This window comes from Acanthopagrus latus, chromosome 18 (assembly GCF_904848185.1).
Source record: "Acanthopagrus latus isolate v.2019 chromosome 18, fAcaLat1.1, whole genome shotgun sequence".
Classification (NCBI taxonomy): Eukaryota; Metazoa; Chordata; class Actinopteri; order Spariformes; family Sparidae; genus Acanthopagrus; species Acanthopagrus latus.
The window spans coordinates 13,301,758-13,318,757 of NC_051056.1; the positions used below are offsets into that span (position 1 = coordinate 13,301,758).

Here is a 17,000-nt window from a genome sequence, read left to right on the forward strand (position 1 = left end):
TGTGACTAATAATTCATTATCTATGACATTATTAGATTAATGCTAATGCTGATGCAGGTGACCTGATCTGCATGTCATGAGTTGAAAGTGATTAAAACCGTTTGAAAGATAAGAATTTAAATTTCTGCAGCACCAACCTGTCTGCATATAATAGACTTTTCTAATCTTCTTGATTCAATTTGTCATTTCACATCTTTGGGTTTCAAACAGGTTTTAGGAGACAGTCCACTGATCTAACACTTTACTCCTATGATACGGTTGGACTCATTGTGCACCGTTATATAAGAAATTATTAAAATCAATTCAGCAGAACCAGAAATATCACTTTTTTTGTAATTCCACACATCCTTTCAAACCCTGGTGCCTACATTACCCACAAGGCATCATAACCTCTCAATAACATCACTGGTGGCAGTTTGTCAGATTACTTGCAGCTTCATCTGGAGCCACAAAAGGCTTGATGCCACTATTTACACATATTCTCCTCAAGACCTGTACACATATGTTAATTCACTTGTGTGGAGTCACCCTTTAAATGGCACAATGCTTCACGCTCCAGCAGAGGGCTCTATAGTACATATCGCTGCTCCTCAGCTCTGTGGAGAGAGAGAGTAACCAGAGGGGTTATTTTTCCCTCTTCCTCTCAGTCTGTGAGGAGGATGGAGCTGGAAATCTAAAGTGAGAAGCTGGAGCCTGCAGAGTTCCAGTGAAGCTCCGAGTCTGAACCAGACCTCCCCGCAGAGGCCGTCAGAACACCATGAAGCTCTGGTTTGTGCTTTGCCTGGCACTGCTCTGGGTGGAGGTCCAAAATGGTGAGTAAAGCCTCGATCTCCACATATGTCTTGCAGATTTATGATGAAGCTGATTTGATCGTGGGAACCTGGATTGGGAGCAGAGAGAGCATTAGATAATCTGAGGTCGGCTGGGGGCTCCGGTCTTTGTGATGGGTGTAGAATGAAAGGCAGACTCCACAAGAAGTAAATCTCACATCTGGCAGAGACACACACATTTATTCATTTGTCAGTCGTTTAAGCTTTCCTCAGTAACACACTGCAGCAAATCTGCTGTGAATGAGTTTTATATAGGGCACGTAGATTTTAAAAGCTTGCTTCAGAGCTGCATGAAGTTCTGTGAGCTTTTCGCAAAGTATTCCTGCAGACCAACTCAAACCAGCTGCATCTGGTGGAGGCATGCAACAGGCGTTTCCAATTAAATCGCCTTTACTGCTGACCTTTCCTTCGAGTCATCATTAATGCTTCACCGAAGAACAGAACAACAAACCTCTCGAGGTCCACAGACTGGTTATTTTGTTCTCGTCTCTAATGCTTTGCGTATTCAGTGCCCACTGAGAAACACAGCTGAAACAGAGAGTGAGCTCTGGACATTTTGTGCCAGTTGTAGGGATTTAACGCTTCCTGTTCAACTGTTGTCACAGCTGGGGGAAACACACCGTGTAGCAGTACAGACGAGTCTGGACTCTGCTGTTTCTACAGAGAATTAGGCCACAGTACACGAACAGATGATTATGTGACTTTGTTATCTTTAATATTTTTTGCCCCTCTCTTCCCTCTCACCTCGTTTCCTCTGTGCCTGTGAGTTACCAGGTGCCTGCCAACAAGTCAAGCGGAAAAAAGACGTAGGAGAGAACCGCATCCGGCCTGGAGGGAAACGTGTGAAGATAAGACACCCCAAACTAAAAGATGGAGGAGTTAAAGGCCAGTCCCTGTTGACTCAGGTTTTAGATAAGGGACGCTTTGTCCGCCTGGGCCCGAGCACGACTCTGACACCCGGGAAGAACATGGAGCTGCGCTGCAAAGGCAACGCCATCGGATGGTCCTACCCGACCTACTTGGACACCTTCAACGACTCACGCCTGAGGTTCTGGAGGCAGATGTAAGCTTTCTGTCGCACTGTAAGTTGAAGTGAATGTGAAAGTCTCGTGTTTTTGATTCCCGCCCCCAGCATCAGGCAGAGTGACAAGTTCAGTCAGCTGATCCTGACGTCGCCCTCTGCTGCTGACACGGGGCCCTACAGCTGCTGGGTGATAGTGTGTGACGGCACCGAGTGTGAGAAGGACCACGACCGCACCTATGTGTCATACATCTACTTCACAGGTGAGTAAGAGGGGTTACAGAGCTCTTTATATTTACATAATAAGGCATTTTTATACAAATAAAGTAGAAAAAAGTGTAGGGTTGCCAGGTTGAGAGCCCAAATCTTAGTATAGCGCCCCTCTAGGTGATTATTCCTCTGCAAACTTTGCTTATTTTGTATCAGATTCAAAGATGCAAAATCAATATTTACATATCAGCAATTGATCACATGAATGTGTAATGAGAACAGTATCCCTCAGACTGACGGACCCACAGAGAATTATTACAGAATAATGAAGTTCCACTCATTTAACACGTCCATTTAAAAATGATCCCAGCTGTGGTTTTCTCTCAGCCATTGTTTTCAGTTGAGTTATTTTAATGTCTTTCAGCTGTTTTTTTTTTATTTTTTATTTTGGTTTACGTCCTGCAACTTTACTGTTTTGGTTCAATTTCAACACAAAATCAACACTTACCGACATTGTCTCCAGTCACAGCAGGCGGCTGTTTTCTGCTGTCACTAGAATGGTATTCATTAGAGTGCATACCTCCACCAAAGAACAGCAGTCCCCTTTGATTTAGCCAAGTCTAATCTAATTTCAAACTGTACCACTCAAAATTTTAACCACCCATAACTGCTTAACCCTGATTTAATGTAGAAACTGTCACTTCGTGTGATTTTGTGCCCCCCAGGGTTTCTGACTGGACCACCACTGTCGTAAATACAATTCCAGGGCTGTATTAATTTGTCAGATTGGTTATGTAAATGCCAACTACAAACAAAACTAGTATGCTGACGTAAACATGAGTGTATTGCTGTGATTGTACCCTCTCACTGAAGTTACTTGGTGCAGAAACAAGTAATGGGGGCATAGTGGCTGAGACACCATTCAACGTATTACAAGACACTGAACCATCAACATGATGCTGAAGCTTTTTTAAAACTATTAATTAGCCACCAAGCTATAAACACAACTCCTTTAAAAAGCTTTCTAACCTCAGTGCTCTGTCTGCTTTATTAACCAGTCATAATGTCAGTAGTGAAAATTGATATCCCCAATGTTTATTGAAAAGTAATGCTATGATTTATAATTAATGAGCTGGTCAGGGTTTAATGTCTTCCTCATAAATACACTCATTTAGGTGTATTTCTGAGGGCATCTGAACCTTATTTGCAGTGTTCGATGCCACACATTTGTCCCCCTGAACAGACAAAGACAACCTCTTCGTCCCCTCTGCCATCCACTTTGAGATCGTATACCTGCGGCCTGACAGGCCTGCTGTGGTTCCCTGTCGTGTGACTGACCCGCAGGCCAAGGTCTCCTTGCACAGAGAAGTCCCTCCAGAGGAGATCACAGCCAACAGTACGCTGGTGACCTACGACCCCACCAAGGGCTTCGTTCTGCAGAACCCCAGCCTGGAGCATCAGGGAGTCTTCTACTGCAAGGCTGTGACCAGAGGCACCCCACAGATCTCCACCAAGTACCAGCTGCTCTATGTGGAGGGTAGGCATGAAACAATCACAACACAAGTGCAGCATCGGTAACCACTTTCCTGTCAAACACAACCACAGTGCTCATCACCCTATTGATTCAAAGTGGCACTGTGAGAGGCGTTTCCAGAGTCATGAATCAAGGGCTGGTTACTCTGCTTCATCAGCTTCCAGGAAAAGGTTTTCAGAGGCCTTCTCACTCCTCAGGGCTGAGCTCGGTTTATGTGGACGCCTGCCAGCTGAAATGGAAACACAGTCTGGACTGATGAAGTGGAAATAGTGTGTGGTTTAGTTAGAATTAAGCTCCCGTGGCATGTTTGGGTGGCACATGGAGAGAAATAGAGTGTAGACTGGTGACGGAGGTTTAAATGTTCCAAAACCACAGCGCTTCACCTGTGATGTCCCACATTCGATCTGATCAACTGCTCACCTTCACCGCGTCTCACAGAGATATTTGGTAATACATATTGTTTACTGTCTATTGTCAACAGTTCCTAGCGGACCACCATTTGTGAGCCTTGATGCCTCTCCCGAGTCTGTGAGAGGAGGAGACAACGTCAACGTGACCTGCACAGTGCTGGGGGAGCCAGAGGTGGGCGTGAGCTTCATCTGGTCTTATCCTGGTCAGGTAAGAGGAATATGGGCCTGAAAACCAAAAGTCAGACCTGATTCAGGATCAGCATCATCGAACACGGCCAGCGGTCCTAGTTTTTTTAATCAGCGCAATAAAAAATGTCCAGCCAGAGGAATTTATTTTGTAGCCAGGAGAAATTAAACAAGACTACACATGATAAAACAATGATTTAAAGGCAAAGGACTCCTATACATTCAGCAGTAATCAAAATATAGTCTCAATTGTAACACTTTTCAGCAGTTGCTATAAAATCTGTTAATGCAGGGCGGCCTAAAGTTTGCCCACCATGATTTGTCTCTAGAGAAAATGACAAAATAATTTGATTCACTGTTTGTGATGTTTGATTTTTTTGTCAGGTGAAAATGCTCCCAAATTATAAATGGGCATGGCAGGCAGACACTGTGCAGGAAGACAGTTAAATTAAAGGATGTTGGGATCACAGTTCTACAGAAGCGCTGAGGGGCCAGTGGAAAAAAAAGAACTACGGAAGTACTATTAAAATGACAAAAAGTAGGGTGTCAATAAGTAAGATGATATAAAATAATCATCAAAGCTGCAGTATGTAAGAATTGGCCACCTGTCAAAATCATACTATCAAAAGAGGGCAACATATGACCTGAGTAACTGCTAACTGCTGCTAACTGTAGCAGTCTTAGCTAGTTATGTACCTGAGTTAGCCCAGCCCAGCTAGCAGTTTATACTGGGAGCTATGGGAACAGGGTGTTTACGCCACTAGAACCAGGTGCTCTGGACCAGAACGGGCCGGGGCTAGCTGTTTAGCATGCTAACCTCAGTAGATACATCAGTACAGACATCAAAACGCCAAAACTGCTTTTTGTTCACATTCTACTGACGTCACTTTTTGATGGTTTCAACTTAAATTCGTACATACTGCCCTTCTAAATGTACCAACTGATAATTATGTATTATAACTATCAATTGTTTTCATTATTCTGTCTTTAAATGCAGAACGAAATGAATGGAGTAGAAAAATACATTTTACAAGGAAATTCACAAGAACTCTATTATTTCATATATGTATTGATTCATTATTATTTGGAATAGAAACGTGAGATAGAATAAAGTACCAACAAAAAGTAAAAGTAATCTATATAAAGACAGAATGTTTTTACATCACCGTTGCATGTAATTACTAAAATGTCTTCTTCCCAAAAAATCCAGAATAAATGAATAAAAAAACATATTTTTTGATTTCTTCAGTTTAACAGCTGGACACAAGATGTCTCCTGCTTCACTAAAAATTCCAGTGGATTTTCAAAGAACGATTTAAGTTTTCACATAACATGATGATGTCACGAATTCCTCCGGGTACACGTGTTCAACTGATCACTGAGAAACTTTCCGCCTTCAGAAGACGAGCCTAAAAACAAAGTCTGCACAGTGAAGCTCTAACGTCCAAGTGATGTGTTACTAAGAGCACATTTTTGACTGAATGTGTCAAATAACACCAACAGATGACATAATGACAATAAATCATGTTTGTTATGTTGTTTAGGACCGCCGTCCTGTTCACATCCACACATCCTGGAGGCTGGTTAACAGGGGGATGGGCCACACCACGCGCGTCTCCCAGAGTGTCATGACTATAGAAGACATGGAGACCATCGACTTTGGAAACTACGTCTGTAAAGCCAAGAACCAGCACGGTGAGACGATGGTGATGACTGACATCATCTCCAAATAGCTCACTAGAGAGAGGAGATGAAATCAACATGTATATATACATAAAAACTGGTGTATTTTTAGATTGCAGATTGTGGAAACATAATAAAGATTTGCTCCATCTTTTGTCAGAGTTTATTTTCAAAACTACAAATGTTTGTTTTTCTGCAGCTGGAGAGCCCTACATTGAAGGGTTAATGCAAAGTGTTTGGGATGTTGAACTTATTTTGTAGTTTTTAAGTCACATTTAACAGAACAGGGAACAAAAAGCTGTAATTGTGCAGTTTCCACGACCCTCCTCTGGCTTAAATCTGTGAGGAGATGATTCATTTTGCAGCAGGACAAAGAGCCCAAACATGAATCCAAACTATTAAGTCCGAGGAGTACCGACCTGTAGGGACCAGACGCAAAGTCTGCCAAACATCGCTCAGATCATGTGATAAAAGAAAAGAAAAGCTGAATCCTTGCACCTCACATGCTTTGTGAGGTGCTGTACAGGAGGGATTAGTCTAGGTTCTCAATGTCTGCAGAGGATTGCACAATGAATGTCAAAGAGAAAGCTTAAATCAAGGCAAATGTTATATTTATCAAATACTGAGAGTTTCATTTTGAAATAATACACAAGAGTTCTGGATAGTGAGTCAGAATTTAAGGCCTCTCTATGAAAGAGACAACACCCAGCTGCTGTAAGCCTTGGCGCTCAGCTGTGTTGGCTATCTAATCAAACATCACTGACTAATCACACTTAGTCTTTACGGTACGTTTAAATAAAATAATGGTGCTGGAAAAGAGAAAAGCAGTCATCGGAGCCTTGAAGGGGAGAATCTGGTTTGCAGCTCAGCTGTGTGCCAGGCTGACATCCTAATGCTCTCCATATGTGGAATGTGATCTGCAGGCCCAGAACTTATTTTGGTCCAAAGCAACACTTGCTGCACTTTCCACTTTGCTGAATAGGTGCTGGTTATGATGATTTTGGAATAAACTGAAGTTTAGGACATGGATGTCTGTGGTTTTGAAGACATTCATAAAGATATTTGACTTCAACACAACAGTCACGAGGCTGGACTGATACCTGCTCAGCTCACGTTTGTCCAAGGAAAACTTTTCTCTATGAGTTTCATCTGCTGCAAGTCAAAATGTATACATCAGTTATAAAGCTCAACTTTGATACTGCAGGTTTAATACAAGACTTTATTAATTGACAGGGTCAACACAACGATAATACCTTTTCCACACAAAATACTCTTTTTCATACATTTCCAGGAGGCAGTGCCTCTGACAAGTACTTTAAAGCTTCTTCTGGTCAACTCCTTTCAAAGACCCCGACTTTAAAGCTGTGTTGGGAGGGTTCAGTAAGGGCTGATTACGAGACTCAAACACATGCACAAAGACTTGGATTGGTCCCATGGTCAAATAAGCAAAAAAAAACCAAAACAAATATGTTGGAGGCCAGATGATACTTTAACTGCCATTCTAGACCTTAAAAAAAAAAAAAAAAGCAAAAAAAACCAAGCAAAAAAAAAAAACCCAACCGTTTAAAAAATGTGTCTTCAAACAAATGTGAACATAGACGGAGACTTGCTCAGCTCTGATGTGCTGTAGAGCAGACAAATGTTAGTAATGTGATGGTTTGACTGCCACTTCGTTATCTATGAGAAATGGTGCTGAAATTATTCCATATTAAATATATTTCAAACTGCGCTCTGAGGAGGGACTGTATCATCTGTAGTAATAGATGTTCTCAGTTCAGACCTTACATGGCTGCAGTCTCCAGAGGCACAGAAACCCTCTATAGGGCTGCATCTGCATTTATGTGTAATTTTTTTACTGCATGTACTGAGTGTGTGTGCGTGCACTGAGCTTCAGGGAAGACGAGCATCTGCCAACAAGAACAAGTAACAAAAATAGTGTTTCATCACATAGATGTCCTGAGATTTCCTTTTCCCATCCATAGATCAGTCATGAAAGGCAAAGAACAAGGTGAACTTGCTTATTAAGTGCTCTGGTGCAACTTTTTAAACTTTTTTTTTTTAAATTTTTTTTTTACAGTCTATAGCATCTCTGTCCAGAAAGTTGTCAGAGTTCATCCAGTCCCAAAGGAGCCATGGTCAGGCTGACATGTTGCTAATCTAAGAGGAAACAAACATGGCTCTTAATTCCAGGGGATAACTCAGAGGAGAGGGGCTGCTTCCTGGAAGCAGAGGCCCATCGTTATCTGGGTGACAGAGGAGGGCTGGAGAACATGCCAGAACTGCGAGGTGACTGGAAGCTGATGGAATGGGAGGGGGAGGTGGAAGTGGGGGACACCCTGCGGGAGCCGCTCAGGTCTCCGTTATGGAGCTTCCACAGCAGCTCCTCATTTTCCATTGACAAGCGCTTGTTGACCTTGGACTCTTTCTGCAGGGACTCCTGCAGTACGGCCTGCTCTGTCGACAGCTGTCTGTAATACATCAACACAAACAAACAGCTTAGAAACATTCTGGACAGTCAAAAATCCACAAGGATGAATGTAGCCACCATAAAGAGGGTGTCAGTGCACCGGTGTGGCTCATTGATGAATAGCTTTTAGAAGATACTGCAGGTCTACACACAGAGGAGCATTAATTTAATCACTCAAAAGTTATATCTACGCTTTGAACCATCAGAGAGTCATAAGGTGTCAGAGCTGCGGTGGGTGGTTAGATGCTTCACAGTCTGGTTTCCATCACTACACGTGTTCATGAAGTCTTACCTCGACAGTGCAGCATGTCTATCCATGCGGGCTTTCAGGTCCTCATTCTCCTGCTGGACCTTCTTAAGGCTCTCATCCAACTTCACATTTTTCTCTTTCTGGAAAAAAACAACAGTTGAGTAATTCATGTGTTTGTGTTCTGTCAGCAGCAGCATTTGTCTTGATGCCCGGCTATCATTTTCATCTGCCTCAGGTCTCACCAGTTTGTCAACCTCCATCAGCTGCTTTTCCTGCTGGTGGAGCTGTTTGTTTTTGATATCCAGCACCACTTTGATGCTCTCCAGCTCCTGCTCCAGATACAGGGTGTGGGAGTCCTTCTGCAGTGACAAATAAATTGTGCCAAGATGTTCAGGGATTGTAGATGATTTCAGAAAGGAGCACAGCCAGCCTTGTACATTTCATACAGCCATAAATCCAGAGCCATACAACAGAGGGCGCCATGCATCACTCACACAATGTTCACTGCTTGTTGAGGGACAGTGAAACTGAGGATAAACATAAAAGCATTAAAACAAATAACGTGTGAAACAAGAGTTGTTTAACTAAACCTAGTCCCCTGTTTGAACTATATCCCATTGTTTATCTATTAATATCAAATGTGGAGTGGCAAGGTAATGCGAGGTAGTTATGTTAATGTCTCTACTGTGCCAGGGCAGAATGCTGACAACATGTGGCAGCCACTTAATACTGATGAGGAGTGGCAGCCTCACTGTACAACAGCACTCTGGGAAAATTTTAATCTACACTCTATGCACAGAGGGGAGTCTAACTTCACTCTGGTTCAAACAGGTTTATTTTTCAAAGAATGCTTAATATTTAATTCATCTGAAAGAAAACTCTTAAATATCAGTTCTTTTAAGAAACCGTGCATTGATTTTTGCTTCTGTGGGTAACTTGTCTTTTGGTAATCATTGGCCTTTCATGCTTTGAACCAAGCAACACTGAGTCATGAGATGTTGTGGTGCTGTACTATAATAAGCCCACAGATAAGGGTACCTGACACTTTTCAGCCAAGTCCTTCCTCCTGTTCTCCTCTGCAGTTAGCTTCTCAATAAGAGCATTGTTCTCCTCAGTCAGCGCTTCAATCTGTCCCTGTGGATGCACACGGCACAACAAAGTCCCTGAGTAGAGTTTTTATACCCTGATCAGAGAAAATCACACAAACAAAAGCATTATAGATTGAGGAACCCAAGATGAAAGCCATGACAGAGACTTACAGACAGAGCGGCTTCTGCGTCTTTCAAAGTTTTCTCCAAAATCTGCAGCTCCTGATTGTGAACTTTGCTGAGCTCTAAAGAGGCACAGGAAAGACGAAAACTCAAATTGTGCAACAAATGTCCATGACTGAATTCAGTGACACAATTCACAGGCCAACATTCATTTGTCAACTGACGTAGGATAAGATAAAATATACCCAAAATTTTTCCAACTTGACTTTTTGAATAAACTCATGATGCAGCTTTACAGAAAACGATTTAGTCCAGAACTGATCACTCACCTTCCAGTGACATTTCATACTGCCGTTTAACACACTGCAGCTGTTCTGTGTGGCTCTGCTCTAGCTCCAGCTTCATGGCTTCATGATTGGCTTTGAGTTCTTTCATCTTTGAAGAAAAAAAAGAAAGAAAAAAAGAAAACACAGTATAGACTTCACTTTCAACCACTGTATCATGGATGGCATTACTAAAAAATGCATTATATGACAATGTTTTACAGTAATTTTCTCAAAAACCCAAACAAACACTGAAATTTAACAAATATACTGATTTTAGATATACATTGATGCAATATTGACAAAGAACAGCACAACCTCCACTGGTGTCTGAGCTTGTACTGGACACTATTCTGTTAAATTTAATAACTGAAGAGGTTTATAAATGAAAACAGCAGGATACTTAGAGGCAGAAGTAAATCTCTTGACATGAATGCAGTGTTGTTTTTGGTAGCAATTTCAGATTTTGTCTTAGTCTTTTGGACTGAAATGCCTTTTAGTTTTAGTCAAATTTTAGTTCTTCCTTCTATATGTAATAGTCTTAGTCCAGTTCTAGTCGATGAAAACTCAAACAGGTTTTAGTCAGTTCAAGGTCAATAAGTACAATAAGATCTACAAGTTCACAATGTGTTGAACTTGTAGATCTGCTATTTTCACAACTTGTGCATGACACTCTTGTATGATGAAGTAGGGCATCAATTCATGAAATATGTTGTAAAAAAAGTTGAAAAGTTGAAATATGAAGATAAAAGCTTTCTGTGCCATGAGCCATGTTTTTCTCGTCAGTCTCGTTATCGTCATGAAAAAAAAAAGGGGCGTCAAATTTCGTCATCGTCGACAAAAACAACACTGCATGAATGATTAAAGGTGATGTAGCGACAAACCTGCTCTTGCATGAGCATCTTGCACTTGTCAGCCTCCTCCTGGTAGGTGAGGTGGACCTTGTCCCACTCAGCTTGGTAGAAGGTCTGCAGTCTCTCCTCCAGCTCATCCTGGTCTTTCTGGTGCTGCTCCTTAAGTGTGTGCAGTGCATCTTCCAGAGCAACTCGCAGCTCATCCCTCTCCTTCTCCAGACGCTCAGATGAATGGGCGGAGCAAACTTGAAAATAAACAAAATGCTACTATTAAATTTTTGTGAAATTGTGATAGAAAGGCTCAGTGTTATACCAGCTTTGTCACTGGTGTCATGTTCTACCACAATGTGGATTTTGCAGTGGATTTTTTAAAAATATTGTGCTTTACTGGTGCTGTGATAAAATGCAGCTCAAAAAGTGACACTTACTCATAGCACTAGAGTTACATCCAGTAACTGCTGTTTTTCCAAGCCAAAGCTGACTTTAGTAACACAAGCATGTGGAAGGTAAACAAAGCACCCCAATTTCTCCATTGTTGACTACAATAACTAACATGAAGGTCTTCATCTACTCCCACCATCCAAGGAACTGAAAACCAAGTGACTTGATTTTTGTTAGAAATGTCCCCACAACTGGTAAACTCGGGGACTTCCGGTGGGTACGTCGACAAGATGGCGGGCTGACCTAACGCTCTCCCCAAATCACAGTTTATTTCCCCAGATTCAAGTGCTTTTGCGTGACAATATAGTTGTTAAACAATGGAAGGGGACAAAACCAGCAAAGCTAAAAGTAAGATGAATACAAGATCCGGAAAATATGATAAAGTATCGGCGGAGAGCGATGACGACGCTAATGCTAACTCGCCTAGCCCCGCCGGACTAGATGCGACCGATGCTAGCCTGCTGGCTAGTATTCACACGGAGATCAAGGCAATGCGCTCCGATGTAAAAAGTGAGCTGCACTCATTCCGGTCTACACTGAGAGACGACGTGAAGAAGGAGCTGACTGAACTCCGCGACGAGATTAACCAGGCCCTGGGAGATATCAGGGGGGACTTGAAAAGCACAACAACGCGAGTCGAGGAAGCCGAACAACGTGTGGCCGAGCTGGAGGAGCGCAACCTCGACCTCGAGGACACACTCCGACAAATGCAGCAAAAACAGGAATCCCTGCAAACGAAAATGACAGATCTGGAGGCCCGGTCACGGCGAAACAATGTCCGCATCTACGGAATACCTGAAGGTGAGGAAGAAAATAATATGATGGACTTTGTGACCAAACTATTAAAGTCAGAGCTGGCCACTTCCGACGAGCTCGACTTGAAAATACAGCGCTGCCACAGAGCCCTGGCTCCGCGACCACCACGGGAGGCTCCGCCGCGCTCCATAATAATTAACTTTCACGAATATAAAACCAAAGAACTGATCCTGTCGTCTGCTTGGAAAAAGAAGGAGGTCTTTTACAAAGGCACGAGAGTTTATTTTGATCACGACTTCCCGACGGAGGTAGTTAAGAAGAGAAGAGAGTACGCAGGAATAAGGAGAGTACTCAAAGAGAAGGGTGTGCGGTTTCAGACCCCCCCGCCGGCCAAGCTCAAGGTGTTTTTGGACGGAGGACCCAGGATTTACAACGATGCAAGAGAAGCTGCAAAGGACCTGCGGAAAAGAGGGTTCCCCATCGACCAAAATGACCCAGGTCCAGCCCCGGAGCCTCGCACCGCAGCGTGGGAGAGGACCAGGGACAAGCATCGTCAACGAGCATCCCACCCGGAGCTGATACGAGAGAAGCTGAGTGCTTTCCGTCATAACCCCCAGGAGACCTGACCCTAACGCCAGGTTCTGAATGTGTTAAATCTACCTCAGTCCCATCAGGTGAATTGATAATTAGCAAAATTACTCAATACTTTATCTCTCTCCCGCCTGCATTTTTATTCCTCTCTTTCTCACGTTGATTAAAGACTGACTTTTAGCTTGAGTTAAGCAGGCCAGTTGAAAATGGGAGAGTGGTCTGGTGGATAGTCTGCCATGGTAGTACTAAGCCAACTTAAGTAATTGTTGTAATCTCAAAGAGGGGCCCTTTCGTTAAAACAGGCTTTCCCCTCGGTTTTAAAGAGTATATAATCTCTTTAACAGTGGAAGTCAATTTTTTGAATATTCACTATGTTCTGTATTCAAATTTCAATAGCTGTTCCTACCCAAGTTCTAGGGTAAAGTGTTACAGGTTGCAGCAGGCTATTACTGGCATAAGGAAACAAAGCAAATGGACTTTCAGGAATATAAGATAATAACACTTAACGTGAATGGGTTACACAATCCAGTGAAAAGGAGCAAAGTCATTGCTAAAATTAAAAGGGAAAATATTCAAGTGGCTTTCTGGCAAGAGACACATCTCTCTGATTCAGAGCATGAAAAACTAAAAAAAATGGGTTTCACTAACACATTCTACTCCTCCCACAAATCTGGACGTAAAAGGGGGGTAGCAATTCTATTCTCAAATAAGATACAATTCCAACTAACCTCCCAAATTAAAGATAAAGAGGGTCGCTATATTTTAGTCAAAGGTAAGATTGATCTCAAAGAGGTCACTTTGTTAAATGTATATATGCCACCAGGGCACGACAGATCATTTATTAAAAAAATATTTGATTTAATAGCCCAAGAGTCATCAGGCACTTTAATTTGCGGTGGTGATTTAAATATTCAGTTACAACCCAAACTTGACTCAACAAACTTACACAAAAGGAGAAACCAAAACTCAGTACTCATGTGGAAAATGCTTAGGGAATTTGGCATGATAGATATATGGAGGGATCTTCACCCCACAGAAAAACAATTTACTTACTACTCCCCTAGCCACGCAGAATATTCCAGATTGGATTATTTTTTTATCTCTAATGCTGAAAGACATAGAATAAGTGAATGTAAGATAGGAGTTAGTGATGTGTCAGATCATTCAGGAGTATACCTCTCTCTGCATCTTAACAATAAAAGGAAGAATACTCTGTGGAGGCTCAATACTAGCTTGTTGAATGATAGAGTTTGTAAGGAATATACGAAAGAACAGTTAAAAGAATACTTACTAATTAATGATAATGGAACAGTAACACCAAATGTTCTGTGGGACGCCTGGAAGGCGGTACTTAGGGGTAAACTCATAGCCTTTGCGTCCCACAGGAAAAAGGAGAAACAAAAACACTTAGTAGAGCTGCAGTCTAAACTGAAGAAGCTTGAAACTCAACATTCGATCCACAGAGACCCACAAACATGGGCCCAACTCAAGTATATTAAACAAGAAATAAATCAGATTTATGATGAAGAAAATGAGAAGAAAATGAGGTTTACTAAACAAAAATATTATGAAACCGGCCCAAAGGCTATGAAGCTTCTGTCTTGGAGATTACGTAAACAACAAGCAGAAAGAACAGTTTACAAAATAAGAAACCCAAAAAACAACAAAGTCTGCCATAAACTAGAGGAAATTCAACAAGCCTTTGAAGCTTATTATAAAGACTTATATACTCAACCTGATAGAGCTGATGACTCTGTAATTGATGGATTCCTGGAATCTCTGGATCTCCCCTCAATAGGAGAACATCAAAATAATGCACTGATAGCCGAGATAACAACGGCTGAACTGGGTGGCGCTATTTCTCGACTAAAGGCCAACAAAACACCAGGTTCAGATGGATTTGTTAGTGAATGGTACAAAACATTCAAATTTGAGATGATGCCCATTCTTCTTAGATGTTTTAATCACACCCTTGAGGAAGGCCAGATGCCCAAATCTTGGAGCGAGGCAGTAATATCAATAATTCCTAAGGAAGGAAAAGACAAGGGAGAATGTAGTTCATATAGGCCGATATCCATTTTGAACACAGACTATAAACTATTTGCCTCAATTATGGCCAAAAGGATGGAACATATTGTTTCAGAAATGATAGACCCTGATCAAACAGGATTTGTCCGAGAAAGACAGACTCAGGACAATATTAGACGAACGCTCCATGTGGTAGACTATGTGATTAAGGGAAATGTTAGTGCAACACTCATTAGTCTAGATGCAGAGAAAGCGTTCGACTCGGTTGGATGGGGCTTTCTCTACCAAACATTACATCGTTTTGGCTTTAATGAAAAATCTGTACAGTGTATTAGATCACTTTATTCAAACCCCACCGCCAGAATAAGAATCAATGGTCACCTATCCCAATCCATTAAGTTAGAGAGAGGTTGTCGCCAAGGGTGCCCACTAAGCCCCTCCCTCTTTGCACTCTTCATAGAGCCCTTGGCTCAGGCAATAAGGGAGGATCCGGAGATTAAAGGTATTTCAATTGGTGATGGTGAATATAAGATAAGTCTGTTCGCAGATGACATATTGCTCACTTTAACTGACTCACAGAGAAGTATACCTAAGCTGATGTCTCTTTTGAGACTGTTTGGTTCGTATTCTGGATATAAATTGAACACACACAAGACCCAGATACTTACATATAATTTCACACCGAATACTGATTTGAAAGGCAGATTTGATTTTAAATGGGATGCCCCTGCCATTAAATATTTAGGAGTTTGGATCCCAAAAGACATTACCAAAATATATAAGACAAATTATGATCCAGTAATCAAGACCATTAGAGAAGATCTAGACAGATGGACTGTACTACCCCTAGACATGTCTAACAGAATTGAAACGATAAAAATGAATGTCCTTCCCCGGCTGTTATATTTATTCCAGTCACTTCCTATAGAGATCCCCCCTAAAGATTTTAGGGAATGGAATAGAATGATATCCAGATTTGTCTGGAACAGCAAGAGGCCCCGAATCAAATATAAGACCCTGCAGTTACCTAAGGATGAGGGGGGGCTCTCTCTACCATGTGTGGAGGACTATTATATTGCTGCCCAGCTAAGACCACTAGTTTGCTGGTGTAATCCTAACTACTCAGCTATATGGAAAGACTTGGAGTTAAAGCAATCTGAAACACCAACACAGGCATTATTAGGTAATAGCCAACACCATGACCCCCACCTGGATAAACTAAATTACTGGACCAGAGCTGCTCTTAAGGTGTGGTTTAACACCTGTAAAAAACTCCAACTTGAGAAGCATGCAAAAATATTGAGATGGGTGTCATATGACTCAGAATTTATACCATCACTTCTAGATCACCGATTCAGGCAGTGGACACATAATGGTATTACCGCCTATTGCACTATAACTGATAAGGATGGCCTATATTCTTTCACCCACATCTGTAAATCATATAGACTGGGAAGAGAGGATATGTTCAGATATTTCCAGATCAGAGACTACTTCAATAAGAAAATTAAATTAACAGATAATGAGGATACCAATCTGATCAATATATTTATTGATGCGTATAATGCTAAAGACAGTAAACATTTAATCTCACAAATTTACAAAAAATTACAAAACTCCAACAACCATTCTACAAATCGGGTTAAGCAAAAATGGGAGGCGGAGTCCGGCCTGGAGATATCTGAGGACGTTTGGAAATCTGTTTGGGCAAGTCAAGCTAAAACCACCAACTCCAGAGCATGGCGAGAGTTCTGCTGGAAGAACATCATAAAATTTTTTGTCACACCTAAATTGAAATTTAAACAGCAGGGTCTCCTGGGACAGGATAAATGCTGGAGACAATGTGGCCAGACAATGGCCGATCACTTTCATATATTCTGGGCTTGCCCACTTATCCAACCATATTGGCGAGAGCTTGTTGAAGAAATTCAGTCAATCTTTGGTTTAAAAGCTGAACTTTCTTTCATCACATTCTACCTGGGTAAATTCCCAGATGGACTTATGGCTCAGGACAACTATCTTTACAAAGTACTTTTGGCTGCAAGCAAAAAGGCCATTACACAGAAGTGGCTGCAGACAAATGTGCCATCAAGGAATGACTGGATTACCATTGTCAACGAAATACAGTGCATGGAAAAGCTGACCTTTGTTCTAAGATTGCAGGTTGATCAGTTTACCAAGTACTGGGAAAAGTGGACTTTATAT

General features: G+C 41.7%; 2 protein-coding genes across 9 annotated transcripts in view; one reads left to right on the forward strand and one right to left on the reverse strand.

The window, feature by feature from the left end:
• Nucleotides 1-553: 553 nt before the first annotated feature.
• pdgfrl (platelet-derived growth factor receptor-like) lies at nt 554-6,025 on the forward strand. Its single transcript, XM_037077908.1, has 6 exons — nt 554-812; nt 1,605-1,878; nt 1,963-2,114; nt 3,305-3,598; nt 4,077-4,213; nt 5,736-6,025. Exons 1-6 carry the CDS (start codon nt 758-760, stop codon nt 5,922-5,924), a joined length of 1,101 nt encoding a protein of 366 aa, XP_036933803.1. The 5' UTR covers nt 554-757; the 3' UTR covers nt 5,925-6,025.
• A 1,048-nt stretch (nt 6,026-7,073) lies between these two features.
• The window catches only part of mtus1a (microtubule associated tumor suppressor 1a), a 40,121-nt gene continuing 30,194 nt past the window's right edge, over nt 7,074-17,000 (reverse strand). For all 8 annotated transcript variants that reach the window (XM_037076643.1, XM_037076649.1, XM_037076648.1 and 5 more), the window contains 7 exons: nt 11,010-11,224; nt 10,132-10,237; nt 9,851-9,924; nt 9,630-9,725; nt 8,834-8,950; nt 8,634-8,731; nt 7,074-8,342 (listed from right to left, as the gene is read on the reverse strand). In XM_037076643.1, coding sequence (XP_036932538.1) covers nt 8,114-8,342; nt 8,634-8,731; nt 8,834-8,950; nt 9,630-9,725; nt 9,851-9,924; nt 10,132-10,237; nt 11,010-11,224 — 935 coding nt within the window. In that variant the 3' untranslated portion in view covers nt 7,074-8,113. The remainder of the gene's footprint in view (nt 8,343-8,633; nt 8,732-8,833; nt 8,951-9,629; nt 9,726-9,850; nt 9,925-10,131; nt 10,238-11,009; nt 11,225-17,000) is intronic.